This window comes from Falco peregrinus, chromosome W, assembly GCF_023634155.1.
Source record: "Falco peregrinus isolate bFalPer1 chromosome W, bFalPer1.pri, whole genome shotgun sequence".
Lineage (NCBI taxonomy): Eukaryota > Metazoa > Chordata > Aves > Falconiformes > Falconidae > Falco > Falco peregrinus.
In genome coordinates this window covers 11,763,768-11,783,581 of record NC_073743.1, presented here as the reverse complement: position 1 = coordinate 11,783,581, position 19,814 = coordinate 11,763,768, and the positions used below count along the sequence as shown (strand labels likewise).

Below are 19,814 nucleotides of genomic sequence, written 5' to 3'. Positions count from 1 at the left end.
GGATTCATATGAGAACTTATATAGATTAACTTCCCTACACTACTTATTAAAACAAATGTATTTTTTTTAAACCTTCATGCAGTGACAAAAAATCTTTTTCTCACTGTGACTTAGAGGGCTTTGACCTCACTGAGTTTCACGACAGGTCTTAGGAATGGCCATGAAGTAGAAGCTTCCAGACTGATAGATTTCAAATTTGATATTTTTTTTAAACATATACACTAATAAACATACATACACACACATATCGCTACCTTATTGCTCAATTAAAACACTTTAAATTTTGAAACACAAATTGAGAAACTTGTGTTCTTAGGAAAAAGTCAGTCAGCTTTTTAATTTTAACCTAGAAACATCAGTCACACTGGAAAAGTCCTGTAAAGTTCTGATGGTGGATCTAACAGTAGCCTTTAAGACATTACTGTTACCAGTTATCTACCCTATTCCTTTAACTGAGGTTATCTCCTCTAGCAGAAGGGAACACACATTCATATTTCCACAAGTGCATTTCAGTGTGCAGTGCATAAGCTTAAGGCACTAGTGAAGATGGTTTGCATTAACCTACCAGAATGAACAAGTCAGCTAAGAGCCAAACAAATGTTTCCTTCTGCTACCCCTACTATAGGAGCAAGGCCAATGGCCAGGAGCTGTGATGCCTTAAACTGCTGTAGCTGGATCAACCAATACTCACCTTTCAGAGCCCTCGTGCTGAGGGCTCCAAGATTAAAAAACCAAAACAATTCAGGTAGGGTCAATTTTCTCTCTTGAACTTCCATAACTGACCAGGCTCAAAATTGCTGCTCTTCATCATCATCATCCAAAACGTCAAATTGTAAGTTGAGAACATATAAATAGATGATCACATCACAACTTGGGCATATTCCCTCTAAATACGGAGGTTTTGATGCATCTTCTTCATTTCTCTTGACAATCGAGTACTGATATTTTAAAGTAAATTATAGCCACAACCTGTTGACATCTTATCTGAGAAGAAAGGGATGCCTTCAAAGTTTAATTTTCCTAAATGGCAAGGTGATTCCAGATGGAGTTACAGATTACTCACAGATTTCTTCATATTTCCAGTGCCTCTTGATGGCAATCCACAGAACTAGACTTGATCTTTACTGGTTTACCTCTATGAGATTTCTGGATCTAGGACAAAAAAAGCTGGCCCAAGTATATGAAAATATCAGGTTGAACTAGGGCATTAAAGGTAGGATGAGTACACAGTACCACTATCTTCATCGAGTGTAATGGAAAAACTCCACTGAATAAGTACAAAAAATTTTTAGGTTGGCATCATAGCTGCAGAAATATGAAAGGTGAAAGACACCATTGGGCTTCAAGGGCTTTAACAAATCTTGAACTCACTTTGAACTAGATGAGAATAATCAATAGAGTATCAGACAAGTGAGGAAAGAGTAATTAACCTCTGATTACAGATGTCTTGGGTCTTCTCTTTTACAATCAAATATATGCAAGTTTGCATAAAACTGCCTTGTTAAGGCACGAGTCCCAAGACCCCTTAGAGTCTTAACGAACAGATGAACTTAGGAACTTTTACAATATCCATTCAAATCTTTCAAGGCACCAGTATCCAAGCTTCGTCCACTTCATTCCATAGATAGTAGAATTTCTTTTTATTATCAGGATATAGAACTTTGTCAAAATATCAGACTAATATTTTTCTTTCAAATCCTGCAGAATTAGGTTCAAAGCTTGCCACAGTTCTGAACAGGTAGGCTCACAAGCTCTTGAGACCAATAAAGCGTGATCAGGATCTTTTTGTTTCACTCTCTGTAACAGTTTTCGTAATAAAAAGGAATATTTAGTAAGCCACAGAAGAGCTTTCTGACTATATTAGAGATCAGGTATCCAAGTTTGTTGTTTTCAGTTTCTTTTCTTTGTAGAAACATTATTCACTCCTCCTTCTCCCCCCCCCCCCCCCCCCCCAAGAATGTAGATATATCCAAAACATATCTACGTTTTGTTCAATTCCTTGAACAAATTTATGACAGTTCAGGGTACCATCTGATCCCAGTTATTCTCCTATGTATGCATTCTTTTGGCTTGGCAAATCTTCATGGATATTCTCTTTACATTGCAACATGCTCACCAAAAGGCAGTACCTTGGTACTCAAAGCAAGATCATAAGCTACCTTATTCTAAAAAATAGCAGAGATGTTCTGTCAAATTAAATGGGTCACTGTGGCACAAGAAAGAAAATATTACAGGAACCACAAGTTTGAAATGGAAATAAAGGTTAGCTGGATTTCCAAGCAGTTGTGTCTCACCTGTCCTGTTATGAACAGTATTCCTGGAGACAGGTTGTGGCCTTCATCTTTGGAAATATCTGTGTGTCAAAACAATGAGTACTTTCAGATTTAGAAATTAATTACCACAGAACCTTTGTGCAAAAACACATTGCACTGGAATAACCACAGATACCTTCAAAAACATTTCTGCTGAAACTGCAAGTCAATCGTGATTTGAAGAATATCCCTCCTGAAAACGGATATACTTGGAAGTTGAGTAAGTATTAGGGACAGCAGCTGGATGAGGGGAGCTGTATTAAAGAAGTATCTTCGTTCTTCCATTAAATCTGAAATCTTTCCAAAGCAGCAGCCAGAACACCACTAGTGCTGAAGTCTCCGATGTTACTGCTTTCTTGCAAACCCGATGATTGTCTCAAGTCCCAGATTAAACTCTTAAATTAAAACTCTTAAACTCTTAAAACCTATTAAATGAGTATAATAGGATGATAGCCTAAAACCTTCTAGAACTGCCTGTCCTAGCAAACTGAAATGGGCCTTTTGTAAATACCTGTGAAAAGGTAACAAGTCTAAGAACCACATGCATGGTTGCTGAGCTGTTTTAGCAAAATGGTAATACTCAACTCTATTAGCACTGTTTGACAGACTTTAAAATCCAGAGATTTCTGAATAATCTTGAATGATCTCGAAGACGCAACAGATAAATTACCATTTTCCCATTTTCACTTTGTAAGGGATTCAGTTGGAGACCTCATATCCAAGATGGCTAAATGTGAATGTACTGCTGTTCAGAACCACAAAAAAGATTGACCCCCTAATGCTTAATTCTGGATGAACCATTTTGATGACTCCAGTACAAACTTTCATTTTAAAGCACAACAATTAAGAGTTTAATATTTTAAAGCTCTAACACTCTTCAGAGATTATTGGGATATGCCTCTACACATTTGAAATATTGCTTGTTTGCATTATTTAAATCAGCAATGAATAAATCTATACCAAATATACCAGTCCTAAGCAGTTATTACTTATTGTCAAACCTTCCATTTTTGAACATCAAAGACAAGTCAGCCAGAGGCTAATTACAAGCTTATCTTATTTAAGCTATCAGTCAAGACTAGAAATTTTCAACAAATAACACTTAACCATACGCCTAAATAACAAATCTGTTTACTGACAACTGTTTTCTTTTCCTAGTTATTTTTCACAGATCTCTTCAAAGCTGTCCCAATCACCCTGCCCCCCCCCCCCAACCGTGTTGTGTAGACCACAAGAATCTAACCCAATCAATATAAACTGGATACAAGGAAGATTTAAAATTACTTTAACGGTACTGATGGGTGACCTATCAATGAAATGAGGGCAAACATCCATTCTTATCTTTCTACTCTTTTGCGAACGTTCAGCATTACTGGCCATGGGAGTTTGCTCTCACCTGACCTCCCCCCAAAACCATATTTCAATAAGCAAAGAATTAAACAACCAAAGAGATCCCTTCCTATCAGTAGAAGAGATTCCCACAGCACTAGCTCCTCCCCTTGAAGGAGAGACTCAGGAAACAAAAGTAAAAATTTTAGTCTCACTGCATGCTCCCTTACAGAAGAAACTAAGTACAGTCAAGATCCTGATATAAGAAGCTTTATAGAACAGAAAATAATTCCAAAGGCTCCAAAGTAGAGACCAGAGGGTTTCCAGCTGCTGCAGTTCAGAGGAAGGCATTGCTGAGAATCTGAACAGTAACAGCTGCTGATTTTTAGCAATCTGTCAAGAGACTTTATCAAACTTCTGGTCACTATGCAAAAAAGAAAGCTCATCAGGAGGGATGTCCAAACTCATTCAGGAAAAATAAAACAACCAACAAAACCAAAAAGACTACAGGAGTCTCTGACATGCCTTAGGGTGTAGCAGAACTCAGAATCTTCATTTTGGTAAAGTTCTGCTTGCTTTCTTAAACAACGTAATCAGCATAACTGGAGAATGAAATATGATCTTACAAATTTTTCTATTTAAGGACGTTTGATAACTCATTATTCCCTGTCAACTACAGTAATACAAAAGAAATATTACACTAGAAAATAACAAGAATTTAACTACAGCAAATTATAATCAAGCATCTCTACTTGTTTAGATACTGGAAGCTGTAATTTAACCTCCATAATTTTAATATTGCTTTTACAAACAATATGATTTCAATTTATTTACAAGATAGATTCTTCTGACACAAATTCTGGGTTTTAACCACGATTGCTTTGTGAAGAATTATAGTTTTGTAAACTCAATTGTTAAAAATCTGAGCAAAACCTGAAATGCAATTACTTTTGAAATACACAATGCAGCACTTAATTTCACAAGAAAAATGCAACACTAACAGTAGACAATGAAAATTATTTTATGTATCACAGATGAACGTATCAGATTAGTTTCAAAGTCATTTGTAGGAAAAACAAACTTTAGAAATAAGCAAATGACTTAGAAATTTATTGGTGAACACTTTTAACCTCCCTTCCAGGCATTGATTTCATTCTGACATCATATCTTGCATTCAAAAAATATCTTCAATTAACTAGATCCAGTAATGTTTATACGGGATGATAATAAAAAATCTGTGCCATCTTAGGTTGATGTTGGAGTGAACTTATGACTATGAGCTATAGAAATGTCAGGCTTAAACTGTTAATAAGCTTTATTATACATGCTGTCTCTTTATCAAGTTTTAAATTCATTATAGAGAAGTGGCTTTCCCAGAGCAAAATAAAGTCATTACTGGTTAAGTAATGTAAATCCTCCCATCCATTTAACAGGCACAATCAACGGTATACGCTACATGCAAATTATATTTAATTTTCTAATCTTAGTTTACACAACAGCTAAAACCAAAATACACTTCTTCCCAGACTTCTGGATTTCAGTTTTCTACACCTGCTTACACGAGCAGGTTTCTGCACTACTCTATGTAAAGCACAAGCTGGGATAAATGTGGGAATTTGCCTTCATGTTACACAAGAGCACCAAAAGAAAGTAAACACCATTAAAAATACGTCTACTTTTTTTAAAAAAAATTTCACTCAATCGGTATTTTATTCTTTAAAAAAATATAAAAGAAACTATTTTTTCCTAGATAGATGGAAACATTGCAACACTATTGCAATTTCTCTAGGTAGAAGAATTTCTTCCCCTTTTCTTATAACACATCTGAACACATAACAAAAAAAAAAATCTATAGGAACTAGACCTTGCAAATCTGCTTTTTCTTGGGAAAGCTATGTAAGGTGCCAGTTTCATCCATTACATAACACTAAAACATGCAGACCTAATGAAATTTTGTACACACAAAATACACCATACCTGATTTTACACACTGTCCTACTACATAGATACACAATAATTTATATTTTACAGTGTCTCATTTTGTCTTCTGGTATTAGTGACTGCAATCTCTTGCAAGATTACTATACAAATGACTACACTCATATTTCCATTTTTAAATAAATAAAACCCCTATAACATATTTGGAAATGAATGGTAATATACTGGTCATAATTACACATTCTCTCATTTAATTCATTGGCTACATAAAATTAGATGTAAGCAAACTATTAATTCTTAATAGTGTTGTTCTGTTAGTCTCCTCTCTGGGAGACGGGTAATGGGGAGAAAGGGAGAGGAGCTGGATAAGAACATAAAAGGTAAGATAAAAAGTTTACTTACCTATAACTGTAGTTTTGACTTTTGCTCCAGCAGATTCACACTCGGGATGTGTGTGTCTGCTGCTATGGGCTTGGAATGAACTAAAAAAGGAAGCCCACAACAGGCATCCAAATGCCCCCTAACTAATCCAATTATTGGAAATAAAGTTATTACAGCTTCACTTCTTCCCAATTCAAAGAATCTACAGTAAGATTCCAAAGTGGGTAAAAATGGATCCTCAAAGGTAAAATATATAGGGTAAAAAAACCACAGAAATGAGTAGGTTTTTTCTCATTTAAAAAATGCTTCTAATGCTTTTAAGTTTGAAAAAAAATATTATCTTTCCAATTAAATGGTCAGCGATTAATGATTTCATGACTCTTCTCTCAAACTCCAGAGAACAGTGCCTTTTACAAGTAAAAGCAGAACTCCTTAATCTGTTAAGACAGCTTCATTACATAAAAGTGTCTTTGAAGTATCCTAAAATCTAACAGTGAACACACAATACTATGTATGGAAAAGCTCAAATTAAAGTTTAGCAAATCTGAATAACATAAATAACTAAAGCAATTTGAAAAAGAGTCTCTGAAAAAAGATGGGTTGCTTTCTGTTTTTTCAAGTAGTTTTCAAGGTTATCTTCCCTTTTCCCCTTTCTAGAAGACTTGGAGCTCCTTTTTACATTAATACCTTAAATATTTTTGATTCACAGTATTTGGGGTTTTTAGAAAAGCGTGAAACATCTTGAGGTAGAAACCTTGAACCTGAAAATTAATTCAGTAGCACGTCTAAATCTTGATGAACAAGAAGAACTTAATGTAATTTCTGGGAAAGGTTTAGACTGAAAGTGACTGACTAGCTTTGAACTACTTGACTATAAACAAAAATAACTCACTTGTATCTGAACAGTGGCAAAGCACGAGTTAATACAAAGAACTGAGGTTAGCAAAATGAACTTTCTCCCTCAACACCTCCCCCCTGCAAGGAAAAAAAGATTCCCGAGAACAACAGAAATTCCTGGGACATAATTTTCTAAAACTCCACAGGATTTCCTGTACTTTCTTGGAGTAGTCAACTTCAGAATGTGAATTAAGCACAGCTCCAGTTAAGTGAACAAAATAGGTTCAGAATATGGGCCTCTGCTTGTTTTGAAAGCATTCAAGAGCACCAAGTAGTACAGAAAATGAGACTACTGACAGTGATTAGAGGAAAGTGTGCGTGAAGCTTCATTATTTCTAATTTCTTTAGAAAGGTATTCTGATGTACCTAAGCAGAGGATGGTTCACTTGTTGACTGTTGTGAAAAAAGATAATCCCTTTCTGTATTAACCCTTCCAAATCACTTTTTTTCAACTCAATCTGAGTACTGATAAACAATAGCTTGATCTGTGATATTACACATCCTTTCAAAAGAGAAGATATGATCTAGTATTGATTGACAACTTGTATCTGATGAGGGTATAGAGGCCATTATGAGGGAGGTTATGGGAACTGAAAACTTGAGGCTTGTCATGTTCCATGGACTTATTTGTTTGTTCTAAAGCTATTAAACATTAACAGATGTATTAGAATGTAACTTTTGGTGCAGAGTGCCTAGATCTCCAAAATCTCCAATTATTCCTTTCACTAACAGATACAGACAAATTACTTGCAAAATTAATCAATACAGAGAGACTTCCGTGATGGAAAAAGTAGAAGAGGAAACGGACTCTTGCCCTTCCACACAGAGGACAAGGACAAAACCAAGTTTTACAAATTTTACATATCTCTATCATGATGAAAAGACCATATAATCCACTTAATCAAAGATCCAAATAGACCAAAAAGAATTATAAAAACAGAGCTCTGAAAAGCACTTAGATATCAAGGTAAAAGGTCTGTATTATAACATTTCTCCTTATGCATATCTGATATATATTAGGTCAATTCTACCAGATTTGCATTAATGACTTTTGCACTAAGAATTCCTTTTTCAGAAAGCTAAAGCATGACAATCAGGTTTCAGAAAGATACACTGCTTTTCAAAGGCAGTGGCAGTTCTGCAAAACCCTGTGTTAGTTCCACCTGTGGAATGAAGACTGCCTCCTACTGTGAGAGACTTTGTTTGGTGGAAGCTAAATATTTTAAGAGTTTTGTTAGAATTCGGAATTTATTACAGAAAGTACTATAATTTCCAAAGGACTCTAATCTTCATTTCCACCTGTACCAAACATTATAAAAGGACCTCAGCATTAAAAAAAAAAAAAAAGACCTTAGCATTGCCTTAGGCAAGTGTAGTAGTTGGGTAATTTTTAGCAAGAATCTCCCAAAAAACATTGCCTCTCCTCTGTAATAAACATTTCCACCACATTACTGGTTCCGATCCTCAGAAAGAACAAGTCATATCTATTCAAAGCCTTACTGTTAAAAAAGAAGCATCTGAAAACCTCTGATGAAGCATAGTACTGTAGATATTTCATGTCTAAAAAAAAGACAAAATGGACCACTAATCTTCTAGCAAAACCTGAGAACACAATTCTACTCAAAGTAATTTATGGAATACAACAATGCATGCCTATGCAGAAAGTGTAGTGTGACTGTAATATTTATTCCCATGCCTCAATTACAAAAGCAGCAAAGATGCTTTCATGCAGATTTTAGCATGTGCTAGCATCTAGAGCAGGGGTCCTCAAACTTTTTAACCAGGGGGCCGGCGCGGATGAAGGGGCAGACAGTCATCTACGGCTGCTTGGTTTCCCCCCCAACCCCTGGCGGGGGGGTTCTGTAAATACCGGGGGCTGGATTGAGGACCCTGGGGGGCTGTATCCAGCCCACGGGCCGTAGTTTGAGGACCCCTGGTCTAGTGTAAGATCTCTAGAGGGACACACGCTATGCACAGCATCAGCTAGCACTATAGGTCCTGTTCTAATTAGACCAAGTACATGCTACAATCACACTATTTTCTTGACATAATGTGATCTGAAGTTACAGTATATGTACTAAAATGCACAAATGCCAGGCTTTTGCATAAATACAGTAAGCAACTTCACAAAAATGAATTACATATTTAGGAGTTACTGAATATATTTCTAACAGACATATTGCCATAGGAACAATAAAGGAAGTTTCCCCCCCGCAGTCACACCAAACCAAACAGCTATAACTAGAACAATCCCAGATTTTATCAACTTGTAGACACAGTACAAACTTACAAGCAATGGCAAAAACATTACCAAAAAATAAGAACCATATTTCTCCAAGGTAATAGCTTTTCAGGAAATCTGTCCCAAGACTACTAAAAAGCCTTCTTACTCAATACTATTAATTCATGGGTGAAACCTCAGCAGCTAAAGTGAAAAGAGCTGCCACCTAGCACAGGGGCAACTTACCACCAGTGAATAAATGTTGATCATTTGCCCCAACAGAAGGCAGTAACTCTTGTACCTGATCCATAGCAACTGCAGAAACTCAGGAAGAACCGAGACATGGCAGAGGATGCAGGTAGAAGGGAAGCATAATGTTGGAAACCTTATTTGGCAAGATGGTTATTCAGCAGTAGTGAAAGGGAGAAATCACATTCTATAAAAATCACTCCTTTCCCCAAAAGAAACAAATCAGAGTGTGCCTATGGCTATATAATTATGGTAAATAAACTTCAAAACTAATGTTCAACATATCCTGAAAGCCAAAACAAAAGAGAAAATGTTTTAGTCTTGCTCCAAGTGTTTGAAGAGTGCTGTGTACCATCAAAAATACACTGCATTTTTTGAGATGCTTCTCAGCTAAATTGTGCTGGAGAATCTACTCAAAGTATGGGGATACAAGAGTAGCTTTTTAAGTAGTAGGAGACAAACCACAAGCTCTCCATAAATAAATTTAAAATTAGTGGAAGAGATGTAAACAAAGTAACAAATTCCACCATTTCATTATATTAAAATAAAAGGCAGTAGAGATCTCTTTTGAGGTGAGTACCCATTTTCTCTGTATATTCACAATGTTTTCTAACAAGACTTTAGTTAGTTACCAAATAAGAAATACCTAAAAAGTTAATCCTTTTAGTAATCGTAACAAGAATATTTACACACACAAACACAACAATCTTTCTTGCCATCTTTAAAACAGAAAAGAAATAATCTTTGAATAGGGAGAAAACCTGTACTCTCTCTGCTGGTTAAAGATCCAAGCCATATGTAAATTCAGTTGCCTCTACGCAAGTATGTCCAAAATTGACCATTTTTGCTTATGAACTTCCAAAATCAGAATCTGTGCCATTTTCCACTCTGCAAGATTTTTCTTGGGGGTATCTAATTAATTAGCATTATACTATAAAAGACTTTTTTTCCTCAGAAGTTAAAAACCGCAGAGGAAGCTTCTGAGAAATACTTACACATATCACTATCTACTTTATAAACCACATCTTATCTTCAAGATTTACATGTGGGTTTTGCATCCACTTTTGATATTTCTGAAGCCTAAGACCTTCAAACTAGTTAAAAGGACAAGAAAAAAAAAAAAAAAGAAAAACCAAAAAGAGGACAGATTCAATGAAAACAGTTAAGATAACCAGTACAGCTACTGAAGAGCAAACATTTCAGAGTCTCATCTGGTTCTGTGCTAGAGACCATATAGATATATGGCAGTTCTCTAAAACCTTGTAATGACTACATAATAATGAATATCCAGTTGAACAAACATTGGAGAGAACATAGTAGTATATATTACTCAATCATTACAGAGCCTTTAAAAGAATAGATGTGATTTTAGCCTAACACCACCTTCACATTAGTTTCAAATTGGGATATGAATAGAAATGGCATAAAAGAGTTTTCCTGTACATTTTTAAAATTAGGCAACATAGATAATTAATTAATAATTCAACTATCAAAACTTAGTACAAATTTTTACTTATGGCACTGCTACTACTCAAAATAAGAGTAGTTTAAAAAGAATTTTGAAACATAAGAACTTCAGTTTCTATCCATTAAGATCTCAAATAAAGAATATCAAATATTAAAAATAGGCATATATGAGACATTGCAATTCATTGTTGGAGAGAAATGGAGATGAATGTCATCAAATCACCTACACTGAGTAAACAGAATTGAACTATGTGATAACGACAGAAAGGTTTTTATATATATATATGGTTTATATGCATAAATATATTTATATAATATACATAGTGTATACACACACACAATTCTTTTACCTTTGTCTTGCACTTCTTTTGAAAATCGCTCCCTTTCAATAGCTGATTCACGCTCTATCCGCTCAATTTCAGCCAATGCATCCAATTCTACTTCATCATATGATGTTATAGTTCCTTGTTGCGAAACCTGTTGCTGTGTCTGTACCACAGGAGTTTGATGTTGTTTTGCAGCAACTGAAGTGTTCTGTTGTAAAACAGGCACTTGTTGTGCCTGAAGGAAAGCTGTCTGTTCGTGCTGCGGCAAACACTGAGCAGCGTTTAGTGGGTGGTTAACATCCTGTGGAGTAACGGGTGTTTTAGAAGACTGTCCTGGGTACTGCACATTAAAAGGAATATCACCCTCTGACACACTGCTGTTTTCCAAACCAGAAAGCATATCATCCTGCTGGTCCATATCCGAAGATCTTACACGAGAGAGTCTTAATGTAAGCTTAGTGGAGTCCTTGGAAGGAGAACTAATGATATCATACATTGCAGCTTTTTCAGTCTGGTCTTTTTCATCCTTGCCTAACTTCATTTTCTTTTGTTTCTTTTGCTTTCTTTCTGGAGAATCTAACAATATGTCTGGGGGAACATCTCTAGGTGATGAATAAGGTGGAGGCTGAGATTGTTGGATTAAAGGTTGTCTTGATCCTAGAATAATAATTCAGAAAAACTGAACAGTTATGTTGTTCCATGTTTATATAAAAATACACTAAATATAACCTATGTAATTTTAATATGTATTTGTATATTTATCTGAGTTCACAGAAGGTCTAAGTGAGATCGGTAGGAAGCACATCATTCCTAGATCAAGCTGTAATCCAGACAGTTGCAGAGTACTAGGAATTTTAGCTGTCCACTGCAGGTAAAGAAGGGATCATTTTAGAGAAAACAAAACCCCCACAACTAACAAAATAAAAAAATAAAAATAGTACCTGCAGGTTCAGAATATCAACTATTAGAAAACAGTCAATGAAAGCAAGTTGACTACAGAAAAAGGAAATATAAAAAAGATTCTTAATAAGGTCATGATGAAGACTTAATCATCAGTGTATAGGCATTAGCCATTTTAGCCACATATTTTTAAGTAATTAAAAATACATATATATTAAAAAAAATCAAAACATACACAACCTCCTCAACTTTGATTCTGACAGTTCATTTTCAACTTTTTTTTATTTATAAACTCATTCCAACCTCCCCCACTCATTGCTATCTAAAAACCACCAATTGTCCTAGAGCATTTTTCTATCACTCTGTCTTATCTCCCCTCTTTTTTTTTTTCTTTTTTTAAACATATTAATTTTTACTTCTACATGCACCCATTTCAGGCTCTGAGTATATCTAGAGAAATTTTTAAAAGAGAACATTTTTTATTTAAAACATTCTCCAATTAATCACATGATTGTTTTTGTTCCTCAAATTAAACCAGCTCCCCATAACTGTTAGCCCAGAAAAGCTTTGAAAAACAGAGCTTTTCAACCTGTCCCAATTATAATTTTGAGCTATAATTTTTGGCTTAAAAAGACATACTGGTGTGTGGAAAAAAATAATAATGATAAAAAAAGCCTACTGGCTGGACCAATAGTGCCAACCTCCTCTTGTTCAAAGCAAACATTTATCTGATCCCATTCATCCACTGGGGAATACTGATCTTCAGAAAGCAGTGACTGAGATTATTATTAGTCATTCTGTTTTAGGTCATCATAGGTCAATACTTCTAACAACACTCAAAACCTAACTGGAATACAAGTCCCCATGTGCTTCATTCAAGATACACCACTAAACAAGAAAGCAGCTTTATTCTGAAGCTTAAATTTCTATCAGATATTTTAAGAAATATTAAGAATCATTAAGCAATATACTGACCTGTAGATGAAACAAAGAATGGATACTTCTAGTAAAACTTCAACTCAAATGAAATGTGTGCCTTTACTGATGACTACTTTGCACAGACTACTTATTTTCTTTCCCTAGTTCATTCTGTGAGAAATCCTATAATCCCTGTATGTAGAGCAGGGTATAAAATGGGTTTATCTTACCCTTTCTTGACCATCAGCAACAACTCCATCCATATTCTGCCAATAAAATCCACAAGGTTGGGAAGCCCTGTTTTGACTCATCCTGATTCTCAAGATCTTTTCACTATTCCATTTCCTCCCCTCAAATTAGATACCACGCTCAATCACTAGTACTGAAGACCCGGCCATACCCTATAAAGATTTCTCACATGCCTTCTACCAGAGGTTCCTATAACTGCGATATCCCCTCTACACACGCTAATTTCTCCTAATAACTATCTTTAGACAATAATTTATAAGACTGTCTCAGTGTAATGCATAGCAAAAACTGTTAGCTACTAATTTATTTTAAGGAAATGACTACCACTCACTGGAAATACAGTCTGCATTTTTATTTCTACAAATATTAGAGGCAGCTCAAAACTTTTCAAAGAGATCTTACTGACATTTTCGTCTTGAATTATCTCTTAACTGCATACTTCTTAAGTTGCAACAATAGAATATTTAATGTTTTTCACAGTTGCGCTTCAAATAGAGGGAAGAGATTTGATTCTCCCTTGTCCTAAACTTTTAAGTAAATTTGACAAAATTGTTCTGATTTGTATTCATTCGGTATTTCTCATGCTGAAAAATAACACTGCAGCAACAGATAAGGTGGGGTTTTTTTATCTTTGGGTAAACTGGAGGAAGTCAGAAGGATTTCAGCTCATTCCATTGAACGTACTTAGAGCCCAGTAAAAGAAAAAACAAAAGTTAAGATTTCCTCCTCAGCAGCAGCACCACAAATAGCTATTTGAAAGTATGTTCCTCCTGAAAGGAGTTGATAATAAGGCCTATAAGTTGCATTTTAAGAGTACATGTTCTGGCAATAACTTCACATATTTTCAAGATGTCTAATGATGGCTAAGCCTCTGGCAACAAAGGGGCTTAGAAGCTACAATACCTATACACTGAGGTGAAAAGAAATTGAAAAAGATGAAGCATCCTGTAACAGTTTAATTCTACCACAGACATTAACAGTTTTGAACAGGTATCCCACACTGAACATGTACCATGTTCTGCTGGATGCTTAGACTTCAGACATAACATCACCCATTATACAGAGAGAGTTGTGCCTATTACTGTTGAAGTCAGTCTGGAATATTTCCTATGGGAAAAGGCTTGAGCCTTGAGAACAAAGCTCTTACAAGACTTGCTGATAACAGAAAAAATGTTTTTTATGGAAAGAATACACAGACAGACAAAATATGATCTGTTTGCTTAACTAGTCAAGATTCCAAGGTTGAAAAGTTTTGTTCTACAAAATGCTGTCAATATAGTAAATCATACAGTGATCTTCAGAAATTATCTTTGGGAATGAACTGAATTTCAGAATACTCTTTTAGAACAGAGAAATATGTAGACAGATTTTGAGTCTAAATCTAGAACTGTGCGGTAATTCAGGAAAAAATAACTGACTTTCTGTAGTTGATCTTCCACAGTATCAGTAAAATAACTGTCCAAACTCTTTGTATGGCAGGGATATGTAAAACTTGTGAGATAAAAAGTGATTCTCTACTGATTTGAGAAGGTCATTATATCATTACTGAACAGGAAACACTGATGATCATCCAGATAATGCCAAATGTAGTCACGATGCAGGTAACATCATAGGAAATAAGGCCTCTACAGAGAACAAACACACCCATTAACAAGACCTCCACAATCTTTCATTAACAGTCATCCTGACCACCTATGATAATCCTGGAACTAGTTCTCTATACCAATTAGTTTTCCTACTGATTCCTAATAGTAGATGGCACTGAGTACAGAAGTTTTATCAACTGCTGTAGCAATTCTTAAACATTATTTTTTCTGTAACTCTTGACTGATTTCTTATCGTATCCTTTATAATGCAAACTATAACATGCATTGCAGTGACAGTAAGTTAGCCTTCTTAAAAACATATAGTTTCAAAAAAACTTCCTGTTTACAATGGAATAGCTTCGCTTGCTCATTGTACATCAGTAACTCAGGTAGCAAACAAATAAGCTTCTGTCCAGGAGATTGCACATATCAACAACATCTAAATCTTACAGCTTCTGTCTGCACACTTTATAACTTTGCCACAATACTCTGCGCAGAGCTGTAAGAGAAACCCCTCCTTACCCTCTCAGATACCTTTACAGAATAGCTATGAGGCCCTGGGTATGGTAGACAAAACATATAATGAGATAGAAGGAACCTATGCAAATACTCTCACCAAGATCAGATCAACCAACCCCTTGCAACAAGACCTGCATAAAGACTAGTGCTGAAAAGAAACAACAGCAAGTTATGGTCATTAGTGACTCCCTCCTATGCAGAACAAAAGCACCCATTGCAGACTGGACCCTTTTTTCAGGGAAGTTTTCTGCCTCCCTGGGGCCTGAATTAGGGATGTCACAAGATGACTGAAGAGATTAGTACAGCCTTCGAACTATTACCTACTCCTGCTCTTTCATGTGTGTACTGATGATGTCACAACAAAAAGTCTAAAGTCAATCAAAAGAGATTACAGGGCCCTGAGAAAAATGCTAAAAAATCAGGAGCACAAGTAGTGTTTTCCTTGATCCTCCCAATACTGGGGAAAGACCATGACTGCAGGAACAGTGACTTTTCATTTGCAGATACTGAAAGTGTAGGGGACCAGCTGTATCAGTTGAATTTTCACAAGTCCATGGGGCCTGATGGGATTCATCCCAGAGTACTGAAGAAGCTAGCAGAAGTTATGACAGGACCCCTCTCAATCATCTGCCAAAGGTCTTGGTAGTCTGGGGAGGTCCCCGCTGACTGGAAGCTAGCCAACGTTATTCCAATTTACAAGAAGGCTACATCTGGCTGGCGACCAGTCATGAGCAGTGTTCCTCAGGGCTCAATTCTAGGGCCAGCTCTGTTCAATATATTTATCAGTGATCTGAATGCAGGAGTTGAATGCACCGTTAGCAAGTTTGCTGATGATACAGAACTGGGAGGTGCTGTTGACTCTCTCAAAGGACAAGAGGCCTTGCAGGGGGATCTGGATAGATTGGAACATTCGGCAAACATAAGTGGCATGAAATTTAACAAGTCCAAATGCCAGATTCTGCACCTGGGATGGAGTAACACTAGGCACAAGTATAAATTGGGAAAGGAGTGGTTGGAGAGCAGCCCTGCAGAAAGGGATCTAGGGATGGTGGTTGGCAGTAGGCTCAATATGAGTCAGCAGTGTGCCCTGGCAGCCAAGAGGGAAAACCACATTCTGGGGTGCATCAAACACAGCATAACCAGCCAGTCAAAAGAGGTGATTATCCTGCTGTATTCATCATTGGTGCGGCCTCACCTTGAGTACTGTGTGCAGTTCAGGGCCACACAATTGAAGAAGGATACAAATGTACTTGAATCCGTCCAGAGGAAGGCAACAAAGGTGGTGAAAGGGCTGGAAGGCATGTCCTATGAGGAGCGGCTAAGGACTTTGGGCTTGTCTAGTTTGGAGAAAAGGAGGCTGAGGGGTGACCTCATTGCTCTCTACAGCTTCCTGAGGAGGGGAAGTGGAGAGGGAGGTGCTGAGCTCTTCTCCCTGGGATCCAGTGATAGCATGCATGGGAATGGTTCAAAGCTGCAAGAGGGGAGGTTCAGACTTGACATTAGGAAGCATGTCTTAACCATGAAGGTGGTCAGACACTGGAACAGGCTTCCTAGAGAGGTGGTTGATGCCCCAAGCCTGTCAGTGTTCAAGAGGTATTTGGACAATGCCCTTAACATGCTTTAACTTTTGGTCAGCCCTGAATTGGTCAGGCAGTTGAACCAGATGATTGTTGTAGGTCCCTTTCCAATTGAAATATTCTATTCTACTCACATCTTATTTAAACATTCATGATACTTTCTCTGAGCCTCTTCAGAGCAAAGACCACTCGCCTTTTAAAGCTGATGCACTGAAGTCCCACCACTGGTCACATTCTTTGTTGTGTTCCACATGGTTAAAAAACAACTATTAATGTTACCAGGTACTTAGGATTCACATATTTTAAAGAATTGTTCATTTTCCACTTGCACAATAACGACGAGTTCAAAAGGGTCACTTGAAATAGTATCTCCATATTCCTTTAAATCCCTTGCAAGTAAAGGTTCCCAGATCTCGAAAGAAAGTCTTTAACCCATGCTACATGCTCTTTTGCACGAAGTATTGATCCCTATGCATGAAAGCTGGAAAAATACTACTAGTGAACAAATGAAGACTGATGGGTAATACTTGGTTCATAGCACACTGTAGAGAAACATCAGGAACATTCAAGTGCTATGCCTTTTTAAATCTATAGCAAAGTGATCCTTGAGACCATTATTTAAGTGGGTATCAAACTGTTGTTCATCAAACCTGGACACAGCATTCCAGACTTTTTACTGAAATTATTTTTTGAAAGAGAGGCTTTAATGAATGCATATTTTCTATGTGTGGATTATCAGACTTCACATCTGAGTAATTATTCTGAAAATAAGTCCTTGAAGGCAGAAGATGGAGAAGACTACTAGAGTATCCATACTGCACTCATACTGATGTTTGTCTGGAAAAAGCTGAGAACCTGGTGATGCCAGATCCTGAGGAACATTCACACACTATTGCCAAATATTTTAAGAGGCCACAAGTTAAAATGTGTAAATGGAGAAGTCTTTTTTTATTATTTATTTAGTATGATCCTATTTACTACCTTCACATAAATCAAGTGTTTTCATGAAAATGGGATCAGACAAATTCACCCTGGAACCCTGGCTAAAGCTATCTTAGAATTGATAAGAATAATTTCAAGAATCTGTGTCTACAGCAGATTCAAAAAGGGAGAACTAGTCCCTTTAAAAGGATGATAAAGGACTGCCCAGAGTATTATATATAGTCTGTATGATTTAAGTACATACTAGAAGAACAATTTCTCTATAATGATTAAGATATAACAAAGAGGTAGTATTCCAAAGTGATTTTGTTAAGAATATGCATCATCAAATCAAAACAATTTTATTCTGTAAAGCAATAGGTCTTGTGGATTAAGGAGAACTGAGTGTTATGCCTGGACTATAGCATGGCTTTTTATATAGCTTCTCATAACAATTTCATTAACAAGCTGAGAAAGTATGGTCTAGGCAAAAATACCACAAAATTGCAGTATACCCTGTTGCAAAACTGTGTTCAGAGTATCAGTTGTTCTTGGTAAAAATGGATGAACGGAACATAGGTGAACAAGTGCAGCTTTCCAGAGCACTGTCTTGAGGATAGTAGTATAAAATATTTATCATTAATAACCTTTCATGTAACAGAATTAGAGAGTATTTTATTAATCTAAAGATCATAATGAGCTTTTGGTGTCAAGTGTTTGAGACCCACAACTGCTTTTAAAAAAATGAATCAAAATTTACAGTTTTTTTCACTAACTGGAATAACCTTCTGAAACAAAAAATATTCAGTAAGCAGCAGCACAAACTTTTTATTCAGCTGAGAAAGAGCAATTGTAACAACACGAGAGGAAGATAGATAAGCTCTATAGAAAGACAGCAATATGTTTATAACAGCTTGCAACACAAATCTAAGTTATCACCAAACAGCAGCTACATTCATATATGACAGTAGTATAATACAAGGTCACCTACAGTACTTTTCTGACTACTCATCCTTCTAAGTCTTCAAATAGTTGTATCACAACTTCAGGCCGTACAACATCAAGACAAATGCAGACCAATTAGAATTCAAATAAAAACAGAGACAAAAAAAAGCTCAGAAATTATTACTTATGTAAAGATGATAGAAAGAAACCATGCTGTTCAGTCTGTAGAAAGATTAGTGCAAGACACAATAACATTCTTTGATATGTGACTGCTATAAATAAAAATAAATAAATTGTGAATTGTTCTTCCTTGCCCACTGGAAAGAAGTCAAATAGTGTCATGTCTAACTGCAACAAAAATTATTCAGGCTAAGCATCAGAAGAAAAGCTTTCTAGCACTAAGAATGTGAACAGGTTGCATGGCAAGAGTAAGGAAACTCGATTACTGACATTTTAACAACAACAAAAAAAAGATGGCAGTTATTGGGATACTGGTACAGCTCATCCAACATGAGGGTAAGAAGATGGGAAGCCCCCAAGCCATTTCCTGCTGTATTTTCTAAAATCACAGAATCTTCCTCTGGAAATCTTCCCAAGTTTTGTACTAGATATAAAGAAATTATTACTTATTTTGATTAACAAACTATATTGACATTCATTTTCAAAGAGCATAGCTTAAAATTCAAACTTAAAAGGAATAGCATATGAGACAAAGAACATACATTTAGGAGGTTTTTCAGGACAGATTGTATTCACTTTCCACATACTCTTTCAATAATTTTCAGGGAAGAGTCCCACCATTTTTCTCCAGAGCTTCAAATGCCTCATGAAAAACCTCAGCTTTGGCTGTTCTAGCTTAGAACTGCTGTATTCAGAAGAATCCCTGCATAAAAAGTTAAGACTTGAAGAAAGAAAAAGGAATTAATGTTTATTTTGGCCCTGTCAGAAAATATTTTGGAATAAATTTCTTCCACCTTTCTTTTGAAGGAGAGAGGGTGAGATGATAATTTTTCTTAACAAGTACCTTTGAAAGCACTGAAGTTTGTACTACAGATTTGAGAAGATTCCTAATTCTTCTT

General features: G+C 36.1%; 1 protein-coding gene across 9 annotated transcripts in view; it reads right to left on the bottom strand.

The window, feature by feature from the left end:
• LOC129783123 (nipped-B-like protein) overlaps positions 1 to 19,814 on the bottom strand; it is a 167,614-nt gene that overhangs the window by 65,697 nt on the left and 82,103 nt on the right. For 7 of the 9 annotated variants that reach the window (XM_055792867.1, XM_055792863.1, XM_055792864.1 and 4 more), the window contains one exon: positions 11,145 to 11,777. The exons of 1 other annotated variant lie outside the window; for it this stretch is intronic. In XM_055792867.1, coding sequence (XP_055648842.1) covers positions 11,145 to 11,777 — 633 coding nt within the window. Of the gene's footprint in view, positions 1 to 691; positions 985 to 1,063; positions 1,711 to 11,144; positions 11,778 to 19,814 lie in introns of those variants that run through there. One more of the 9 variants, XM_055792869.1, reaches the window with a different exon arrangement.